Below are 21461 nucleotides of genomic sequence, written 5' to 3' on the forward strand. Positions count from 1 at the left end.
TTTTGTGTCTGGAGATAGTCAGGGGTGACAGAGGCTAGTTTTTACCTGTACATCTCATAAAATTAGTAGGTATTTTCTCGACTAAAGTACCTAACGTAAAAAACAGTCTAAATAAGGTAAATTATATTTTGTACAATTACCGATCCTCAAAGTGTAGAAAGTTTGAATTAAATCTATTCTGTCTGTTTTAAGTGATTCGAAATAGAGTTTAAAACAATCTGTTACAAACTTACATTCAAACATAACGAAAGATGAAGAAGTACTCACTCTCCCGCAAAGCGATGATCACCCATCTGACGTCATCGCGGTGCATAAAGTTCATTGCGTTCACACCGCTCACTTCGTGCGTCATGTACCCTGTTACGAGCGCAATGCGTTGCTCGCATTGTATAATTTCCCCATCGATAGAGTGTCGTGTGCGATATTCCAGCTTGTACGACTCAAGCACTCCTTCGGTCATGAACGTTTCGGTTGTCGGTCGAGCCATTCCGATGAATACCTGTGTGTATGAGATATTAGAGAAATCGACTGTGGAATATGATTATACAAGTTCGTTATTTATCAATCTGATATATTAGACACTTATCATTAATTCTAAAGAACGTATCTTAAAATTATCTTTAACAAAAATCTAAACCGTCTTCAATTAGTCAGAACTGGACATAAACGGGAACCGGAAGGCAATATCTTTCAAATAAAAAGATCATCATCATATCTCTTCACCCAGCCAAAAGAAATGAAGTACCTAACAAACTAAAAAAAATACGCTTGAATTGAGATCAGTAGGGAGCAGCGTTTGCTAAATAAGATCACAATAAGATCGTACGAGAACAGCCTAACATAGACAATATACATGTGTGCATGTATTGTTTGAAAATGACCTAATCATATCTAAATTTGCATATAGTAGAATAAATAATTCCAGTTTGTATCACAAATAAACACCAACATTTAATTGCTATTTTGTCCCTTTATTATTTCGTATTATATAATAATTCAATTTTATTAATATTCAATTAATATCACAGCTATTTAAATCACTATAATGTATTTTGCAATCAGGAAATCTAAATGGAATTTTTGGCCATTGTATCACAAAACAATGCTTGTTAAATTGGGTTCATATGCAAAATGAGTAGGTAGTGTTAATTATAAACCCGTTTCAATGAAAAACAATACGAAATAATATGATATAAATTCATCATGATTATATTTTAATAAAAATATAAAAAAAAAACACATTTTAACGACGACACTAATTCCACAAAAGAAACTACATGTGAAGTTAAAGAATGCAGCGCCTTTTCAAAGAAGGGCGCTGAATAAAAAATAAAATAAACGTCGCATTGACGTAATTGGTTTCCGATACATGACTATTAAATTAAACAGCACATTCTGGAAACGTGGAGAAGGCACAGACATAGGTCCAGTATTTACAGGAATCGGTAGCAACTGCAAGCCCATAGAAGAGCTTTGACTTAATGAACATAATATCATGACTAATTAGGCATAATTGTTAAGCAAATTTGTTGCAGGCTTTGCTAACGATACCTTGGTAAATGCAACTAGATGTTAGATGCAAAGCTTTTGTATCTAAGTGAGAACCAAAATATTTCTAATTCAAAGGTAAATGAAAATCAATTTCAATAAGGTTAGAAGAATGTTATTCTCGGTCATAACAACTCAATTTCCAATCAGCCCACATTGAGGCGTAATTTGATTGAGGTTACATCGATTCATCCCATTTCATAATTCTAGATGATTCCATTTTATTATGTAAGTTTCAAGGAAAATAAATTTGCAATCGGGTTCATCGAAGGAACATTATTATTTAGAATTTCTATTTTAAACAAGATTTCTTGGATCTCTTATGAATGTAGTTCATTCCTCTTTGATATTTTAAAGTACCCACTTTTCAAGGAAATCTTATCGATATACCTATCAACTGGAAGGAGGATCTCATGGGCTATTATCGTAATACTGCATTGACATTTATTAACTACGTATCTATATTGTAGCATTGCAAGTACGCTCAACGTTAGAGAGAAGATAATTCTTGGAATTCTATTTTGAATCTCAAGATTGGATATGGCTTTATTTTATATAAAATAAAATACTGTAACTGAACTTTAGGTTAGTGATTTTGTAATATATGTATGAGTATATATTTAATATGAGTATCTATTTAAACATCTTAACATCATAAATATGTGAGAGATATATGCCTACTTTGTAGCATAAAGCTAAGGCATACTATTAAACTATTCTGTGGGCATACTAAGCTTGGCCTTGGCCGATCAATGCAGTTTAGTGTGACATTGTGAACTTGAATCAAAATGCTAATGAATACTGGCGATCGCAACTCATTTAAGGGTATATAAAATGGTTTTCTTACTGAATTATAGACTGAACATTATTTTGTCAGGATGTATGTAATTTTGTTACTCTTTCGTAAAAAAATTTACTAGACGGAATTTGGATGAAACTGTACAGCCATATAGGTTTATACATCAGAATAACATGAGCTGCTGAAATATTTGACTATACCTGCGGGTGAAACCGCGTGACACAGCTAGCGCCTACTTACATTGTTATACAAAAAATAACAACTCACAAAAATCCTCCTCAAAAACAAACGCCTTTAATAAAACTTCGTGTCAAATTTAGTTAACGAACAAATGAAGGCTTTTATTGTGCTTAACACAAAAGCTTCCAGGCTTCACGTGCACCTGACGTTACATAACATCCTCATGCAACTTGCCGGCCCCATCTCACCCCATTCTCGTTGTTTTCGATAACAAGGGACGTGCTATACCTACGATTTGTGTATGAAATTCAAAATTCAAATCAGTTCAGGTGTGCGTAACAGACAGGTGGTTTTGCTTGTATTATAGGTGTGAAGTTTAAGAGGAGTTCTGTTTTAATAGTTTTTTTTAGTAGATAGATTTATTTATTTTTATATACTATCTCAAATGAGAAGCCGTTACGTTGAGATATAAATAAAATTGCATCCAATAAAAGAAACCTGTTGCGCAAAAATATATAACAAAAATACAGTGCTTAACGATTCCATGTCCCCTTAAAAACTGACGTCATTCCTAAAACCAGGTTGATCGTTACACGTCAATAATTACTGAAAAAGCTCCAAGTTCTATTTTAGTTCACCTACGGAATAGGATTAAAAAATATTGGATCACGGAACATGACTGAAAGCCGAGTTTCCCTCCAGTGGTGCAAACGGCTAGAACAATTAAATCAGCCACGATACTGGGTGACATATCGAATTTCACCTGTCCTTTACATTTCAAGCGTTATGGACTGCCCGGTGACACTAACATTTTCAAGCATTGTTTTAAATGTTAGGAGCTCAGCGTGTTACTAACTATAGGATTTTGTATAAGTAACTTTAATACTGCTTGTATGGTAATGACGTAAATAGAAACAGTAATTATTAAGTAGGCTTTCACTAGGTACTTATTGATAATGTCTCTGGTTGTAAAAACGATATTGGTAATCGTAGATCATGTATGCATTAGCTGCTTGAATAAAATATCTATTGAGTGTACTCGGAATACTGAATACATTAATGATATTCTTCGCGAACAAAGTACTGGTTTCAGTTATCCGTAGTTTTATGCACTTATTCGCTAAATAATATAATTATTATAGTCATGCTTTTTTAAATTATTTAAACATTAATTCATTCATTTGAATAACGTATGTATATGAAAAAAGTATTTTCCCTGGAAACCAAGTACCATAGAATTGATATTCCAAGCAAGATGAGTAATTTGACGATTAATTTCATAGGCATCCCTCACAAGATAAGTAATTAAGTGAAGTCAAAGCTCTTTATATTTATTAAAGTAATAGAAAAAATTAAATAAAGGAGAAAAATACTGCTGCTTCCATGAACTGGCATTAACATTAACGGGAATTATAGAAAATCGATACACCCAATTAGACATAACTACTACGCGGAAAAGCTGGGTATTGACATTATAGAGATTTAAAAGGACATAACTATACAATTCTGTACTGAAACAGAAATCTGGAAAGCATAAATCCTATTTACATACAGTGTACAAAGAGAGATAACATATTATATATATTCCCAACAACAGTTGAAACGTGATCTCTTCTTGATAGTAAGGGAGAAATGTTCCCGGTGTATTTTCCATGAAATAACCCGTGAAATTGATTATGTTCTACAGCGATACATTCTGAGCGATTTCACAAGAACTAGCCTGAAATAACCTTTTAGCCTATTTTCCAACTTAACATGGATTCCGATATCCGCGTATCCGTGCAGGTAAAAGGTTTTATATAATATTATCTATAATTGATTTTGTTTGGGTATTTAGGTATTTCTAGTAGGATCGATAGAAAAATGTTCACTAGAATTAGCTACCTTTTAACAAAAATTAAAAATTTCTATCTCATTAATTAGTTTAGGTCTAATTTTACATACATTATAAAAACAAAAAATCCATACTTACAACATCATTGCCGCTCGAAATGGGGTTTTCCCCCCTGAACCTAACGCGTCTGACAATCTGGCAGAACCGGTTATACTTCGGGCTGGCTTTGTCCGCCTTCCGGAGCGTTCCTTCAACATGACATGTCACGTAGTGCACTGGCCCAGAACGCTGGCCGTTTAGTTTCTTAAACCTTGAATTAAAGTATTAATATTATAATTTTATTACTATTATAAATACGATATAATATTCGTAAGATAAAAATTATCAAACACCTGGGAAAATCGAGTATATAAAATTCCCGTGTCACAATGTTAGTTACCGTACTCCTCCAAAACGACTGGACCGATTTTCATGAAATTTTATTTTTCGTAACCCTAGTGATAAGAGTAAGGCAGAACAACGTTTGCCGAGACAGCTAGTTAAAGATAAATTTACGCCACTTTTTATCTAACGGGATTTTGGTACATCGTAAACAATGCACTAAAACTGTATGTTGAATTATTATGGGTCAGGGTATACGCTTTTGCAATAGAATTCCTCCTAATAATTATTTGAGTTTAGTAGCCCTAAATTTAAACTCTATTTTATTAGTATTAGTTTAGTTTACAAAGATCATATTATACTTAGCATTCATTTATATATTATGTAAAATGAAAATCCATGGAAATGTAGTCGGTTTTGAATCACAGCCCCCCTAGACAAGTGGCTTTCTATTAGCGTAAAGTTTGATAGAATAGATTATGAATGTATGAGATTGACGTAAGCTGTCGATACATTGATCTATAGCTTATGTCAATCTCATACATTCATAATCTATTCTATCAAACGTTACGCTAAATGAAAGCCACTTGTCTAACCCCCCAGGACAGTTCTTTATACTATTATGGTATACATATTATGGAAAATTTAAATGTAAAATTTATATCATTTAAAAAGAGCAACTAAAAGGTTGGGCGACTCAACTCGGTAGAAAATGCTCTACATAAAACTATATTATGACGATCTAAAAGTGCTTCTAGAAGATATCTCAATGAATAAATAAGTTTATATAAAAATACATAAATTACATTGTAAAGTATTAGCACCTTATTCAATAGAAGATATAGTACATTTGATTATGTGATGTGAATGTGTAATATGTTTACGATATAATCGACTAGCGGAGTACTAATGAGGCTTAATTAATTATTGTTTTGTTTTCATACTTATGTTTTAGTGAAATTTGATGTGCTGTTTTATATATTACTAACGGTCCGCCCCAGCTTCGCCCGTGGTACATATTTACGTTTTCTCTACATAAAAACCATCCTCGTACTTCAAGGAATATAATAAAAAAAGATCGATTATCGAAATCGGTTCAGCCGTTCTCGAGTTATGCGCTTATCAACACATTTTGCGATTCATTTTTATATATAAGAAGATGTATGTAATATGTTATTATTGCTGTAACTCTTACTTTTCCATTTTTTGTAGAATGTGTTAACGTTATACATATAATACTAGGTTTCCGCCCGCGGCTTCGCCCGCGCAGTAAAAGAAAAGCCCGCTATTTTACCGGCATAAAAAGTAGCCTGTGTCCTTTCTCGGGTATCAAAATATCTCCATACCACATTTCATGAAAATTGGTTCAGTAGTTTAGGCGTGATCGAGTAACAGACAGAGTTACTTTCGCATTTATATAATACTAGCTTTCCACCCGCGGCTTCGCCCGCGTTTTCAAAGAAAAACCCGTTCCCGTAGGATTTCCGGGATAAAACCTATCCTATGTCCTTTCTCGGGTATCAAAATATCTCTATACCAAATTTCATGCAAATTGGTTCAGTAGTTTAGGCGTGATTGAGTAACAGACAGACAGACAGACAGAGTTACTTTCGCATTTATAATATTAGTATGGATTAGTATGGATAGGTATTGAGATTTCCATTTCTCTTTATAATAAATAGCAAATGGCAAAAGCCAGCTTTGCGTATTTTTAGATTCCGTTCGGATTACTCACATGGGATGACACATATTGCATTTAGTAATGTACTTTCATTGAAAGGCTTTGAATTTTTATAAAAGAAGCTATATTGTAGGAATTAGTTTATAATCAAAATACATTTACACGTTGTATTCATATCGATACATGAATACAACATGTAAATGTCATTCGTTGAAATATAAAAAAGCAATTAATGAATCCGTGCAAAAAAATTAAACTTTATATTTTCAACGTGCACACATTTTTACACGGGCTCAATGTACGATATCTACTAATTGCAATTTCCGGGAATTTTGCAAAATACCGACATGATACCTTTGGCCTTTTGTAAAATTGCCAGAAGTAAGATCAAAGGAGCTTTTGACATTTCATTTGCAAAAGCGTATTGCACCAATTTGGAGTTTCAATTATCCGTAGTTTGTTTTGACATCGCAATTATTGAGGATTGGTAAAGGGAAATTAATGAAGCAAGGAAATAAATTCGTATTGAAAGGTTTACCGAATGATAAAGCTTCGTCTCTCATTTCGTAGTTCGTCTGCTATTCTTTTCTTGCCTTCGGGGTCTTCTGGTATAAGTAATTCTCCGTTAGTTCCCAGCATGGAGTTGGGAGGCATCAGTTGATCTCTGAGTAAGGCATGGTCGTGTTCATGCACGTAGCTGTACACGCTTTGGCCGAGTAACTCCAACTATGCGGAAGGAACCATTTTTGTTAATAGGTTAGCCAAAAAATATAGACTTTGTAAACTGATATTTTTAATTACATACTTAATAGTACGTTTGTCGGATTATCAAAGCCGTGAAGCCGCATTCAAATAGAACTTCGCATGGCAACATATTACATAGAATAGGTACATAGATACATATTATTACATAATAATATATAAAAATACATTGCTTTAAGCCGCTGCAATAAGATCGATGTCCATATTATTTACTGCATTTATCAAAGTACTGTATAGAGTTAAAGAATTGCATTAAAAAGTCCATTAAAACAGTCATACAAAAACGTATTCCAATCACTATATCATAATAATATCGGTCCAACGTTATTTTTCTTATTACGGATTGCATCGAGAAACTCAAGCCAAAATCGATGACAGCGCAACAAGTATTTCATTTCAACTCCATATTCTCGTCTAAACGTTATAAAAGCGAATAATGCTCTAAAAGTCCAATACATAGAAATTATACTAATTGATTTATTAGTACTGTTGCCATAATACGAAATTTTTTAATAGAAAATCTCGATATATTTTCTGGCTTCCAAGTAATGGATGCTTAATAAATAAACGTACAGAAAATTTGGTTTGACAGTTAATTGAATTTCGATACCCAACATCATGCATGTTTCCTACAATTTTAATACAACGTTATGAAAATATTAAAACTGTGCGTATATTTATTTTAGAAGAGCGCAGTGATTCATAGAATTTTGGAACCAAATGTTTTTGATATTTTGCCAGGAAATGAATTAATTGAAACTTTCATTTTGTGTAAATATTATATGAATTTGATAGACATTCGTAGTGGCTAGATGAATTTTTATTTTACTGAAATATCATAATAATTCTTCAAAATATATGGTATAATGCGTAGCTAGATGAGACGCAAGTAAATGCTTACAAAAGTCAATAAAAACTGCAGGCACTACAAACTTTTTGACATCCGGTGTTATGTAAATAAAAGTTTTCCACTGTATACATGAGTATACAATAGTAATTTGCTCAATATAAATAAATATAGGTACTGATTACTGAAGTTAATTCTGATAGATACTTCAGAACTAGAGGTTCAAAAAAGAAACGCTCACAACAATACACACACATTAAAATAAGGCTTGATCATTGTTCAGAGTTTTACAATATTTCTAACGTGTGTATTACCAATGAAAAAGCTACTCGATCGAAACTCGATTTCAAATTACCGTCATAATATCACATGTACACTTACGTGCAAGATTTGTATGGTTTGATCATTGTTCAGAATATCACAATATTCCTACCGACGTATTACCATTGAAATACTAGGGTATCTATACGATGGAAACTCGATTTCAAATTACCGTCCTATCGAGGTTATCATAGTCACACAATAGAATGTTACAGCGACATGAAGCCTTTAAAAGACTTCTAGTTTCATTTAAAAACATTTCTACTTAAAAACTACAAGCGCGAACTTTACTAAGTTTCCTGTGTTCAAAGCGGTGTTTACGTAAATTCTTTACACCTGCGTACTAGGAGTTTTTAAGTACGGCTTTTCAATAACATTGTATACAGTTGCAGAACAGTTAATAATATGGACATGGAAATTGAGAACATATTACTTATATAAATATATAAAAATAAAATTATAAAAATATAATTCGCAAAGAAAGTAATTATATAAAGTCTTCCCTTTGACAGACTGTTACCTCCGTGTAGCCCAGGTATTCCTGTATATTTGGAGATACGACCACTACGAGCCCTTTATATGTTAGAGCAATGAGGAAACCCTTTAAGGTCCTCAAAAGTGTCTTCGTGAACTCTGAACTGAATTTGTTGCATTTCGTCTTTGTGTCGATAGTGTCCCCGAAAACTGTAACAAAAAAAAACGTATTATAATTCGACAATATTCTAAGTCAAATCAATTTATTTGTATGAGGTTTGTAGTTGCACAGGAAAATAGTAAATTAAATTTTTAATGTTAAGTTGCATAAATAAAAAAGCTCTGAATTGCGCACTGTGAAAACAGACATAGGTATCAACTAAACAAAATATGTTGTCGTTATTATTCGTTAACTTCACCTTATTAGTACTAATGATAGTTTTTCAAAAAAATAATGAAGATAATTTATGTGGACAAAAAATACTGTGAAATTAGAGTAAGTATCGGAAAACGGTCGCAACAGTTTAGCGAAAAAAGATAAAAAGCTAGTACCTGAGGGAAATTGCAGGAGATTCTTCAAAATTAGTTCGATTGCCCGAACGGAATAAACCGTGGGATGTTTAGTTTGAAACGAGATGATTGCGAAGGCGAAGAATATTATTATTTCCATGAAATATCTTTAAGAAAATCAATTGATTAAATATTACTAGACGCAAAACAAATTAAATGAAATCATATTTTCTACTCGCATAAAGCATCGAAGGTAAAAATATATTAAAGTCTATCCTTTCAGTTTTATGTGTCTTAAGGGACACACCGCGCTGCACACACATGCTTTATAAATTTATATTTATAAAGCATTTGAATGCCATAAAAACCAAAAAATATAAATTCAAGAAAAGGTCGTGTTCCATCGTTACAATATTGTATTCACTGAAAAGTGCTTCATATTGGTTGAAATGGTTGTTAAATCATCTCAATAGATGGCGCGCGGTGTGTCCCTTAAGACACATAAAACTGAAAGGATAGAATAAATTCGATTGCTCAGGCGGGTCACGAGTGGCTGAGTTGGTTAGGCATCCGCCCCGGAATGGCGCGAAGGATGCGGGTTCAAGTCCCGCCTCGTGATCGAATTTTTTCTATTCTTTATAAATTTATATTTATAAAGCATTTGAATGCCATAAAAACCAAAAAATATAAATTCAAGAAAAGGTCGTGTTCCATCGTTACAATATTGTATTCACTGAAAAGTGCTTCATATTGGTTGAAATGGTTGTTAAATCATCTCAATAGATGGCGCGCGGTGTGTCCCTTAAGACACATAAAACTGAAAGGATAGAATAAATTCGATTGCTCAGGCGGGTCACGAGTGGCTGAGTTGGTTAGGCATCCGCCCCGGAATGGCGCGAAGGATGCGGGTTCAAGTCCCGCCTCGTGATCGAATTTTTTCTATTCTTTATAAATTTATATTTATAAAGCATTTGAATGCCATAAAAACCAAAAAATATAAATTCAAGAAAAGGTCGTGTTCCATCGTTACAATATTGTATTCACTGAAAAGTGCTTCATATTGGTTGAAATGGTTGTTAAATCATCTCAATAGATGGCGCGCGGTGTGTCCCTTAAGACACATAAAACTGAAAGGATAGAATAAATTCGATTGCTCAGGCGGGTCACGAGTGGCTGAGTTGGTTAGGCATCCGCCCCGGAATGGCGCGAAGGATGCGGGTTCAAGTCCCGCCTCGTGATCGAATTTTTTCTATTCTTTATAAATTTATATTTATAAAGCATTTGAATGCCATAAAAACCAAAAAATATAAATTCAAGAAAAGGTCGTGTTCCATCGTTACAATATTGTATTCACTGAAAAGTGCTTCATATTGGTTGAAATGGTTGTTAAATCATCTCAATAGATGGCGCGCGGTGTGTCCCTTAAGACACATAAAACTGAAAGGATAGAATAAATTCGATTGCTCAGGCGGGTCACGAGTGGCTGAGTTGGTTAGGCATCCGCCCCGGAATGGCGCGAAGGATGCGGGTTCAAGTCCCGCCTCGTGATCGAATTTTTTCTATTCTTTATAAATTTATATTTATAAAGCATTTGAATGCCATAAAAACCAAAAAATATAAATTCAAGAAAAGGTCGTGTTCCATCGTTACAATATTGTATTCACTGAAAAGTGCTTCATATTGGTTGAAATGGTTGTTAAATCATCTCAATAGATGGCGCGCGGTGTGTCCCTTAAGACACATAAAACTGAAAGGATAGAATAAATTCGATTGCTCAGGCGGGTCACGAGTGGCTGAGTTGGTTAGGCATCCGCCCCGGAATGGCGCGAAGGATGCGGGTTCAAGTCCCGCCTCGTGATCGAATTTTTTCTATTCTTTATAAATTTATATTTATAAAGCATTTGAATGCCATAAAAACCAAAAAATATATATTAAAGTACTAATATATAGATTCCAAAATATTGAACAATATATAGGCGTGAAACAAACTTTATTGTCGAATAGGTACATCATCAAAGCAAATGCGCTGAAATCTCATTAAATCCTGCCATTGTAAAACGCCGTGAATGTACCAATATTATCCAATATTATGGATAACCCACGACTAATCAAAGCTCATAATGTAATATGAAAATATACGAAAAGCGCGCATCCATAATTAATAATGAGAATGTCTGTGTATCGTAACTATTGTGATAGGGTGCTGAAATACAGGTACCGGACATACCTGTTTTAACTATACGATCGAATGAGGCAAATGTATTAAATACCATATTAAATACTCTATAAGCTCAATATCATAATAAAAGTTATGTTAAGCATCTTTCTTCAGTTTGTAGTAAAGACCCTTGGATTGGAAATATATTTTTTGGGTTGGTTATCTCCCCTAGTGGTGATAACCAACCCAAAAAATATATTTGTTATACAGATGCAAGCTCAAGATATACATATTGTTATTACTTATTCTCTACTTATACTCTATAAGCTCAATATCATAATAAAAGTTATGTTAAGCATCTTTCTTCAGTTTGTAGTAAAGACCCTTGATTAGAAATACATTTGTTATACAGATGCAAGCTCAAGAAATACATATTGTTATTATATTTGTTTATTTAAAGAATTCATACTACATTTAAATTAATAACAACGACGTTTCATAATAACCTCGGGAAATATGAACTCTATTTGCAATTAATATGAGTTCACACAGAAAACAAACATTGCCTTGATGTAATTATTAGGACATGAAAGTAAATTATTGGTTTCTAAATTGAAAATTGTAGTGTTCAATATAATTAAATAAACACGTTTTTATATTATAATATTCATGTGTGATTTTTTCGTTTGATGTTTGAAGTACTCCAGGAGCAATCAGCAAACAAAATATTAAATTAAGAGTTGCATACACTTTTAATTTATAAAATCATTCGCAATAATTCTGTTTCCGTAGATAGGTTCTAAATAATTCTAATGCTATTTAAAAAAAAGACATATTTTATTTATTTATTCCTTCTTACAATGACCGAGAGAAAAACATCGCATGATTCAAAACAACAGTTTAAATTTATGGCATAATATTTTAGTCTTATTTTAAAAGTGACCAATTCTTCGGCACTCCACTTTCGTTCTTAACACGTTTATTTTCGTAGTGACGTTTTTATGAGTTTCAACTACGCATCATTGTTGGAATGATTATAACGTGCGCTTATTAAAACTAGATAAATAAAAGTACAGCGGGAAAATTAATCGGTGCAAATATAGAAGTGCAGGAAGCGCCAATGTTGACAGCTTTAATTCCCGTTGGCGCTAACACTTGTTGATTATTACGACAAGATGAAAGACATTGTGAACGAAATAGGCTCAGCATTTTCAGCCGACAGTCTGAGAGGCGTGACGTGAACGTTCAAAGCATACTTGTTGCTTTACGTGACACATACGTCGTTTAAACTACAAAAAAATAGTTTACACCGTGCTTAAGCTTTGTACAATTTTCTGCGACCGGTTTCCGGTATTTAAAGCTCCCGCGCAGCTGCTACGTTAGAACGACTCAGCGAAAAAGCCGGTGAAATTTTAAATAGAGCCACTGTTTTAAAAAGTTGAAAAAGTGTAGTGACATGCAAGTCCCCAGCGACCGCTCAGCGAGTGCTACAAAGTAGATTGAGATTGACAACATTGTTATGTCGTGTTCCTCACCAAATAACTTGGCACCGGCTTTCGTCTCGATGTGAAGCATGGTCAGACACGTGGTACAAGTAGTACAAATTCAATTGATATCAGCGCGTGACTTTTGCTATCACTGCTCAAATTAATTTTAGCGATCTAAGTTTATTATTTATATGTTCCAATGTTTATGTTGTATCGTACTTATGTAATCATAAATTGAGTGCATTATTTAATTCATCTAAATCATCGTGTATTGTGAAGAATGTAACCAACTTTGTGGAATCAAAAAAATAATAATCAATAAATTTTATTTATATTGAAGCAAATGACTATTATAAATAAAGTGTATCTAGTTTATTGAGTTCAATGTCTCGTTACTCTATAAATTTTGATGTATTTAAAATATTTTGAAAAGGTTTCACAACCCATACTAATACTATTTTAATTTAAAGATAGAAATTATTTTCAAGCGCTCTTTTCTTCAATTAAGCTGATTTTCTTTCATTTATGGCTTTGAAGCGTATTTTCTAAAAAGATAGTTCATAATAGGTTCTCGATAATAAGTCTCTTTAATACTTTCTTGATGTCAATATTATTTTAATGGCAGAGATTTTTATGCACAATGAATAATAAATAATAAAATTCTTATTTTGAAGTGAAAACTTCTTTAGCGGCGTTGGGTATAAAATCCATTATATTCCATGCGTAAGACGGATACCATCCCAAAATATCAAACATGCTGAACGTTAATAATCAAGTTTTCACTTCTGCCGGCACTCCCGGAGTGCAACCCAACCCGTCTTTTTTTTATCTCTAAAGCAGGCAAACGAGCAGACGGGTCTGCAGCATCTGATCGATTCATGGATTGCTTCAATAATTATAATATACCGAGAATTTCAATCCAAATGCATAACATACATCTGTATGACATTTAATATGAATAAATTGATATTGATGTAAACTTTTAAAATGAAAATCAAAGCTTTCAAACATTTTAAATCATATTCACATTTCTAGGTAAGGCTTCATGTTGGATATTTTCATGGAAATTGTAAATGTAATTTTATAACATACCTTTTCAATACATTTGGTCTGTTCGAATACAACATGTGGTAACAACATGTTTATGTTGTTACCATAAATGATAACATAACAAACACGAAGTGCTGTTTATAAATTATTGGAGTATTATTATTTTGTATTAAAATTGATGAATTATTTATGAAAATGATAAACAAAAGCTCGACAAAATTATTGAAAATTTTAAATCAAGAATGATTAAATTTAACAAAAGTATATCTGATACTATTGTTATGATTTACCTCACTGTTAATATTATTAATTTCAAGACTTTATAATGATGAAGTATATTTACAGAACATGGTAGCTCGGATTTCATTTTAAAATATCATTTTAAAAAATCATATTGTAATAAGTCAAAAGATACTTCAATCATGCCAGCCCAATTTAAAATGAATATGAACTACGGTAGAAAGTAGTTTTTTATATATTGTTTACATTGTTTTATAGTGGACTACCGACTAAACTACTGTTTCGTCCTGTGATGGAGTCGCAGATTAGATGGATTGTAAGAACAAAACCGCGGCAACCATGGCAGTCTGTTCGACTGCCTCCTTGGTACGGTCCTGGGTTCAATTCCCGGTGGAAATGAAAAAAAAACTGTCCCGCTTTGGAAGATCACAAAAGGCTAATGACCTACTTTTCCCTAAAAATAATCGATCAGTGAAATAGATGTATGCATCAAGCATTTCCCATACCCCACTCCCCTAGTGGGGACTCCCACACGGGGATTCCATGACGATGTCAGTCAGTCTGTTACCGAGCCAAGGGTGACCTAGATCCGCAGGTGGTTAGCCAGCTTCGCGGGTACCTACCGAATTTCCGCGATTCGAACTTAATAGTGCGATAGATGTAGAACACAGTAGAGTTTAGTTATTCAGTCATAGTTTCTCGGCAGTCCTCGTGTGTTTTGGGTGAGCGTAAGTGCATTTTATTCTATGACAAAAAGGGTGCGCCCTTCTTGGGGAGGCGAGGGCATGTCTGACGATGGTTGCTACTAACAAGATAGAAGTGCTTCCACTACTCTAATCACTTAATTGGAGGATATTTCGGCATTATTATAGTCCTTTTTCGATCACAATACTTGATATTATGAATACCTTGAATTAAGGTATGTAAAAAGGTATTACACCTAAACGGCATAGATATAAAGAGTATATTTAATTGTAGTTTATACAAAAATCATTGACTTGGTCCTCCGAGCCGGCGTTAAACAAAATTGTTTACGCTAAACTCAAAGATCCGTAATAAATTACTACCTTATTTCATGTCCGCAATACATCACGATACAATATAGTAAAATGAGTAAACAATGGCTCTATTACCGGAGAATTATTGAGTTTTACTATCCAAAGTACTACACCTACCTAAATCATAAATATGCATAGCCTGACTCATGTGCCTGCTGCGTTGTATGCATTAATCTGCCATAACAATGAAATCATAATTTTTATATTTTTGTTTGTTTACTTTTATTGTATAGATTACCTTATTTAAATTCTATTCCTTCGATACTTAATTTAATAAGTAATTTTTCATCTTAAGCATTTTTTAATCCAAATTTTGTCCTTGATCATTGAAACTAGTTTCAATTAATATAAAACAGAAAGATGAAGTAAATACTTTCATAGAGTGAAAAAATAAAAATCTGATCCTAAATTTTACAAACAAGTAACTATTAAGCATTAAATTAGCCTCCGTATTACAATACAAATCGAAAAGCACGTAATAGACACATTACATACAATCATAGATATGGTATAAAAAACAATTCGCCGAACACAAATCATGTGGTTTTATTGTCTATATATTGTAATACAGGTACATTCCGAGACATAACAATTATATCGTGGAATGCAGTGAAACTAGTAAATTATTTAATCCAAAACGTAGTTGATCGAGATCATTGATGCTAAACTGTACTGCGTCATTTTTAGATTACTAGAACAATATAAGCTCAGAGCAGGTTTTGTCTGATTTACTGGCACTGGTAGTAAATTATATTGTAATACGAGAACAATACAAGGAATGAATCATTAAAATGTTTGTCTATTTTTGTAACGTTTTATCTATAGCACCTGTAAGAAATGCCATCGGGGATAATTGTCGTCAAGCCCTTTTTCAAGGTTGTTTGATGGCTTTATAGTCTTTCTACGTATTTATACTTTATAGTTTCTACATACTTCATTTCATATTAGCATTAAACATACATTTTCAACCATACAACAAAATACTTAATAATTCGCATTCAGAAATGCCTCACATAGTCACATCTACAGCGAATACTAGTTTCTACGCATACATTGATGTCGATAAAACATACAATTAGGAGAAATAACTTATAATTACAAGCTTTTGTATTCACTGCGTTGTTTGCATGTTCGTTTTACTTATCATTGTGTGTATTGTAACAAATATTTGATTAAATATTCTTCGTTAATTAAAATTTCATCACTCATATATTCATAACCACGCAGCAGATTTTTATGCGTTTTTTTTTTAATATATTGAGTAAGTCAAAAGGAAGATTTCTATCTCTAAGGTGCATCATCATCATCATCAGCCCATATACGTTCCCAATGCTGGGACACGGGCCTCCTAAGAGGGTACAGGCCTTAATCCACCACGCTGGCCAAGTGCGGGTTGGCGGATGACACATGTCGTCGAACTTTTTAATTCTTCGACATGGCGGTTTCCTCACGATGTTTTCCTTCACCGTTCGAGCAGTGGTGATGTTACAACATGCGCAGATAAATTGAAAAAGGTGCATAATTGCACCCAATTCCCCCGTGGCTCGCGTAAATTATTTCCCTTTTTTTCGTTACTTGCGTTATCTTTCTGTTGATAAGTAGGTAATAGTCAAAATGTAATTATAAAGTAAAATAAATAATATCTATACATAATATAATAAAATCGTAGGAAAGTCAAAACTGTACATTGAATATTTTTTTAAAAGAATACTTGATCCATGATCTATAATCGATATAGAAACCAAAAACATAGTTTTTAGAATTTTTGTCTGTTTGTCTGTTTGTCTGTTTGTCTGTTTGTCTGTTTGTCTGTATGTATTTCCGAGCTAATCTCAGAAAGTACTGCATAGATTTACTTCAAATTTTGCATGAATATTCCTTAGAGGTCGGGTGAGGATAGTTTATACATATTATCATGATATCACCTTCGGGGGAGGAGCTGTGAACCTTTATTTTTCTTACCTATTCTGTGTACTACGACAGCGTACAATCTAAAGACTCATGTTTAAATGTTGGTTTCGAGTAAGCCATGCTATTATCTAGCTTTACAAAATAAAAACTATGTCATTTACGTAATTTGGGCAGAGAAACAGTTAAATGAATCTTAGCAGTATAAAGACAAATTTGAAACAGCGCCATCTATGTAGTGTTATAAACATCAAACACACGTTAAATATATTGGAAATTAATAATAATCAAATGACGCATATATAAATGTTGTTTGACAATATCTAGATTGACACTATAAAATTATGCCATTTAAGTAACTTGGGAAGAGAAACATAGTATAAAGAATGTTAGTTGTACAATGTTAATTTTGTAACAGCGCCATCTATGAGATTTCGTAAAAATCAAATCAATTTACATGTTTACACTACAGACACAATGTTAAAAATTAATAATTTAAATATAATTATGTTATTTATTTATTTAACTCTTTAACCCATATCTTCCGTTCCCTATAAGATATGTTTCGTGTAAATAATAAATATACTACATTTTTTTAAAGTGAGGGTAGATTTTTATTATTTTAAGTAAAACTAGACACCATTATCTACAGTTAATCTAATGAATGTGTTCATTAGTTACAATTTTAAAAATCTTCGTGTTTTATAAATTTAATAGCTTACCGCCCGCGGCTTCGTCCGCTTTGTCTAAAACCTAATAAATTAGTTATATACTAAAACCTTCCTCTTGAATCAATCTGTCTATTAAAAGAACCGCATCAAAATCTGTTGCGAAGTTTTAAAGATTTAAGCATACAAAGGGACATAGGGACAGAGAAAGCGACTTTTTTATAGTATGTAGTATGTAGTTTTATTAATTTATAAAGCAATTGAATGCCATAAAACCAAAAATATCAAATGCAATCTTCGTGTTTTGTGAATTTTCACCATCATGCGTTCCCACAAATGGTAAGTTGTTACTTATAGGTATTTATTTTTTATAATGATAGCAATTCATGTTTTTTGTTGGTATTATATTACACTTTTAGAATGAAATAATAAAATGATGAATTCTTTTATTATTTTGAGGTGCATTGGGAACAGTAGTTTTTGATAAAATTTTATTTGTAAGTAGCTTTTTTTATAATTTACAGTTAACTTTAGATTTTTTTAGTAACAGATTCAATGCACATAAAATTATATCGCCTTTGGAAGACGATTTCTGCTGATATTTTTACTACACCACTTGAAAATTGATTATTTGATGATAAAGATAGTAAGTAGCAGTGAGGATTAAGTGGAAATTAGTAATCATCTGCTTCGTCAATTTTTGACTGAAGTTAATGTCCAACGACCAATGGTTCAATCATTGGAAGTATCTCGGGAAATTTTGGAGGATATTCTTCAGGAAGGAGAGGAGGGGCAGCCAACCACATATCAAACTACTACGTTTTAGTACCGAAAAAAATGTTATTGCCAAATGAAACGTAAATTTTGCACTCACAACTTTACAAGTAATGTTTTATTTTGACTTTGGGTTAGGTTATCTGATTATAATATTTATCGTTATGGCTATCGAGGTACCGACCATACTGGGATCAGAGTACATGATATACAGTTCATCATCCAGGATTGCTAAGAGCATTTTCAAACTGAAAAAGATGTTTTCTTTGAATCGTAGTTGCTTCATTTATTTATTTTTAATCATTTTACATAATATGTTTTATATTTTATAAATGTATCATTTTCATTATTGTAGATAAAACAAATTATTATATATTATTATGTACTTAACGGTTTTATAAGAAAACACATTATATTTATTAGGTGACGGTGATTTCTTCTAGGCAAAAGATATTCATCAGCTCAATAAAATTGAATAGTATGTTGTTAGTTATTCTTTAGATTCACAATAATTTTAATGAGCATTTCCGCATGCAAGTTGTATCGTAGTTTATATATATCATAGTTTTTACATATTAAAGTTCCAACAAAACCCTCCAATTTTTGAGTAGAGTTGAGCAAGATAATTTTAAAAATGTGCCGTGTTAAGTATTATAGAAAAGGTAAGTTCGTTGGTAATTATTATTTCTTCTTCATTAACATGTTGTTAGTAAAAATAAACTTTGACTAACAGTCAAAGTAGTCAAAGTATATTTTAACTAATACTACTTAATATCTATTATACTTATGTTCAGTATTTATCTGTATTATTATTGCTTGACAATTAATATATTTTTATGTCGTATACCAAATTATAAACATAAGTTTGATGTGTAATTAGCTGGATTTATTTTTACACACTCACAGACTTATATTTTATGTTAAAAGAGTGTTAATAGTGTAAATCATAATATATTTTTTCACAATTAAAAATAATCCTTTTTTCTCATGGTGTTGGCATTGAATTAAACCGCACTGTCGTTTCGTTCACAGTGTGTTATGAGGAGCATAATATTCGGTCCTCATAATATCATAAAAAATCTGTGCGAAAACAATAAACACGTGTGAGGCCCTCACGGCAGATCGGGGCGGTCTGACGCGAAGTGGGGACAGCGTTGTCACTGTATCGCTCTTGCCACGCTGGTCAACAGACTTATTCGATAGTTCAGTTTTGTATTAAGACCGCTGGCTGTGACAACCAACCCGTGAGACAACCAAACCCGGTCACCCCTACTATCCCGTGAGACCGAAACCTTCACTGAGAGGGTATGACGTCTCACAGCTGATCGCAAACGGCATATTGTACTATCGCGTGAGACCGAAACCCTCACTGAGAAGTGAGAGGGAATTACGTCTCACTACTGATCACGACAGTCATATTTTATCTCGAGAATCTGAAACTTTACTCAATATGAAGACCGTTTGACAAATGATAGGGTGCATCATAATATTATTCGATCTCTTGAAGATGAACATGAGCATAAGCAATGAATAGAGTAGGGACGCGAATATTACAATTTCATATAATTGTAATATTCGATTCGACAAGAACGATTAATAAGTTTGTTTAATGAAAGATTAAGAATTGAAACTATTCGGTCTCTGGAAACGTACGAATAGCGAGAGGCCCGTCTTACTGCAGACAGATTTCGTCATAGTCTTAAATGACTTGAGGTAAACAATCTACGAATTCGGTGGTGTAGTCTGACAAATATAAAAGTGGGTTTGCTCACACAATTGATTACAGATCATCTTCTCTAAAGGCGATATTAACGTAGTATGTTCTTTTTGTAATGCTTTAAAGTGTAGTAAGGAGTCGGCTTTCGTTTGAAGATACACCGGAACCTTTGATGATCCTTTGGTGCTCAATAATTATCAGAAGGTCTGTTCATGCTTACTTTTAAGTTTTAAGATACACGGTCAAGTTTACCTTTTGATAGGATCTCTTTTGCCTGAAGGCCAACCTAAGTTTGTTTAAATATATTTTGTATTCGACTACAACGAATAGTGGAGTACAAGAAATCAATATTTCTCAAATTTAAAACTGAACTCATTTCACAATTTTAGAACAGGTTCATTCGTGTGTATGCAGTTTTAAATCGACATTAGAAGCTTTTCCTCAAGCTGGTGATATCGGCACTCAGGAACTCCCTGGACGTGTTATAACGCACAGGCCACAGTATTACAATTTTTCCTACAGTAGGGCGACGAATGTATTTTCGCATAGCAACGGAGGGGAACTCGCGGGGGGTCAAGTGATGCGGGCCACGTACCACAAACATCTAAGACAAACATGCTTAGTTTGTGGTACCGAGCGCGAAAGATAGTCATGGTGTTTTTAGTAAAGTTACTATGTAAACTAACGTAATTTAATATGTACTTAGGTACATGTTCTATAATGGTGTGCTCAAACTGTTAATTTTCATTTAATTTACATTTAATAACAATTAATCTACATTTAATTTAGATTACAATTTGATACTAACTACTAAGTAATGTAGAATTTAAATCACATTCATTCATGTTTTCTTCAGATTTTAAGATGTTCTTATCAGTGTTCAATTTTAATGTAGTTAAATTTATAAGAGACTATAATTAAGAACATTTTAAAATAAATTGTCACGTATTTTTTTTTAAACTACGAATGACGAAAAACGACCTAATCGTGGACGAAGTCGCGGGCAACAGCTAGTATATAATAAGATTAGGCCAGTACAAGACAAAGAAACAGCTTTATTATTC

The 21461-nt window shown here is 32.9% G+C and overlaps 1 protein-coding gene across 1 annotated transcript in view; it reads right to left on the minus strand.

Annotated features, from left to right (window-relative positions):
• Positions 1-21461, minus strand: part of LOC123705060 (neuronal PAS domain-containing protein 2-like) — a 66031-nt gene that overhangs the window by 16801 nt on the left and 27769 nt on the right. The window contains exons 3-6 of the mRNA XM_045653632.1: positions 8874-9037; positions 6962-7149; positions 4500-4671; positions 268-499 (exon numbers count right to left, since the gene is read on the minus strand). Of these exons, the coding sequence (XP_045509588.1) occupies positions 268-499; positions 4500-4671; positions 6962-7149; positions 8874-9037 (756 nt within the window). The remainder of the gene's footprint in view (positions 1-267; positions 500-4499; positions 4672-6961; positions 7150-8873; positions 9038-21461) is intronic.

Source organism: Colias croceus, chromosome Z (assembly GCF_905220415.1).
Source record: "Colias croceus chromosome Z, ilColCroc2.1".
NCBI lineage: Eukaryota > Metazoa > Arthropoda > Insecta > Lepidoptera > Pieridae > Colias > Colias croceus.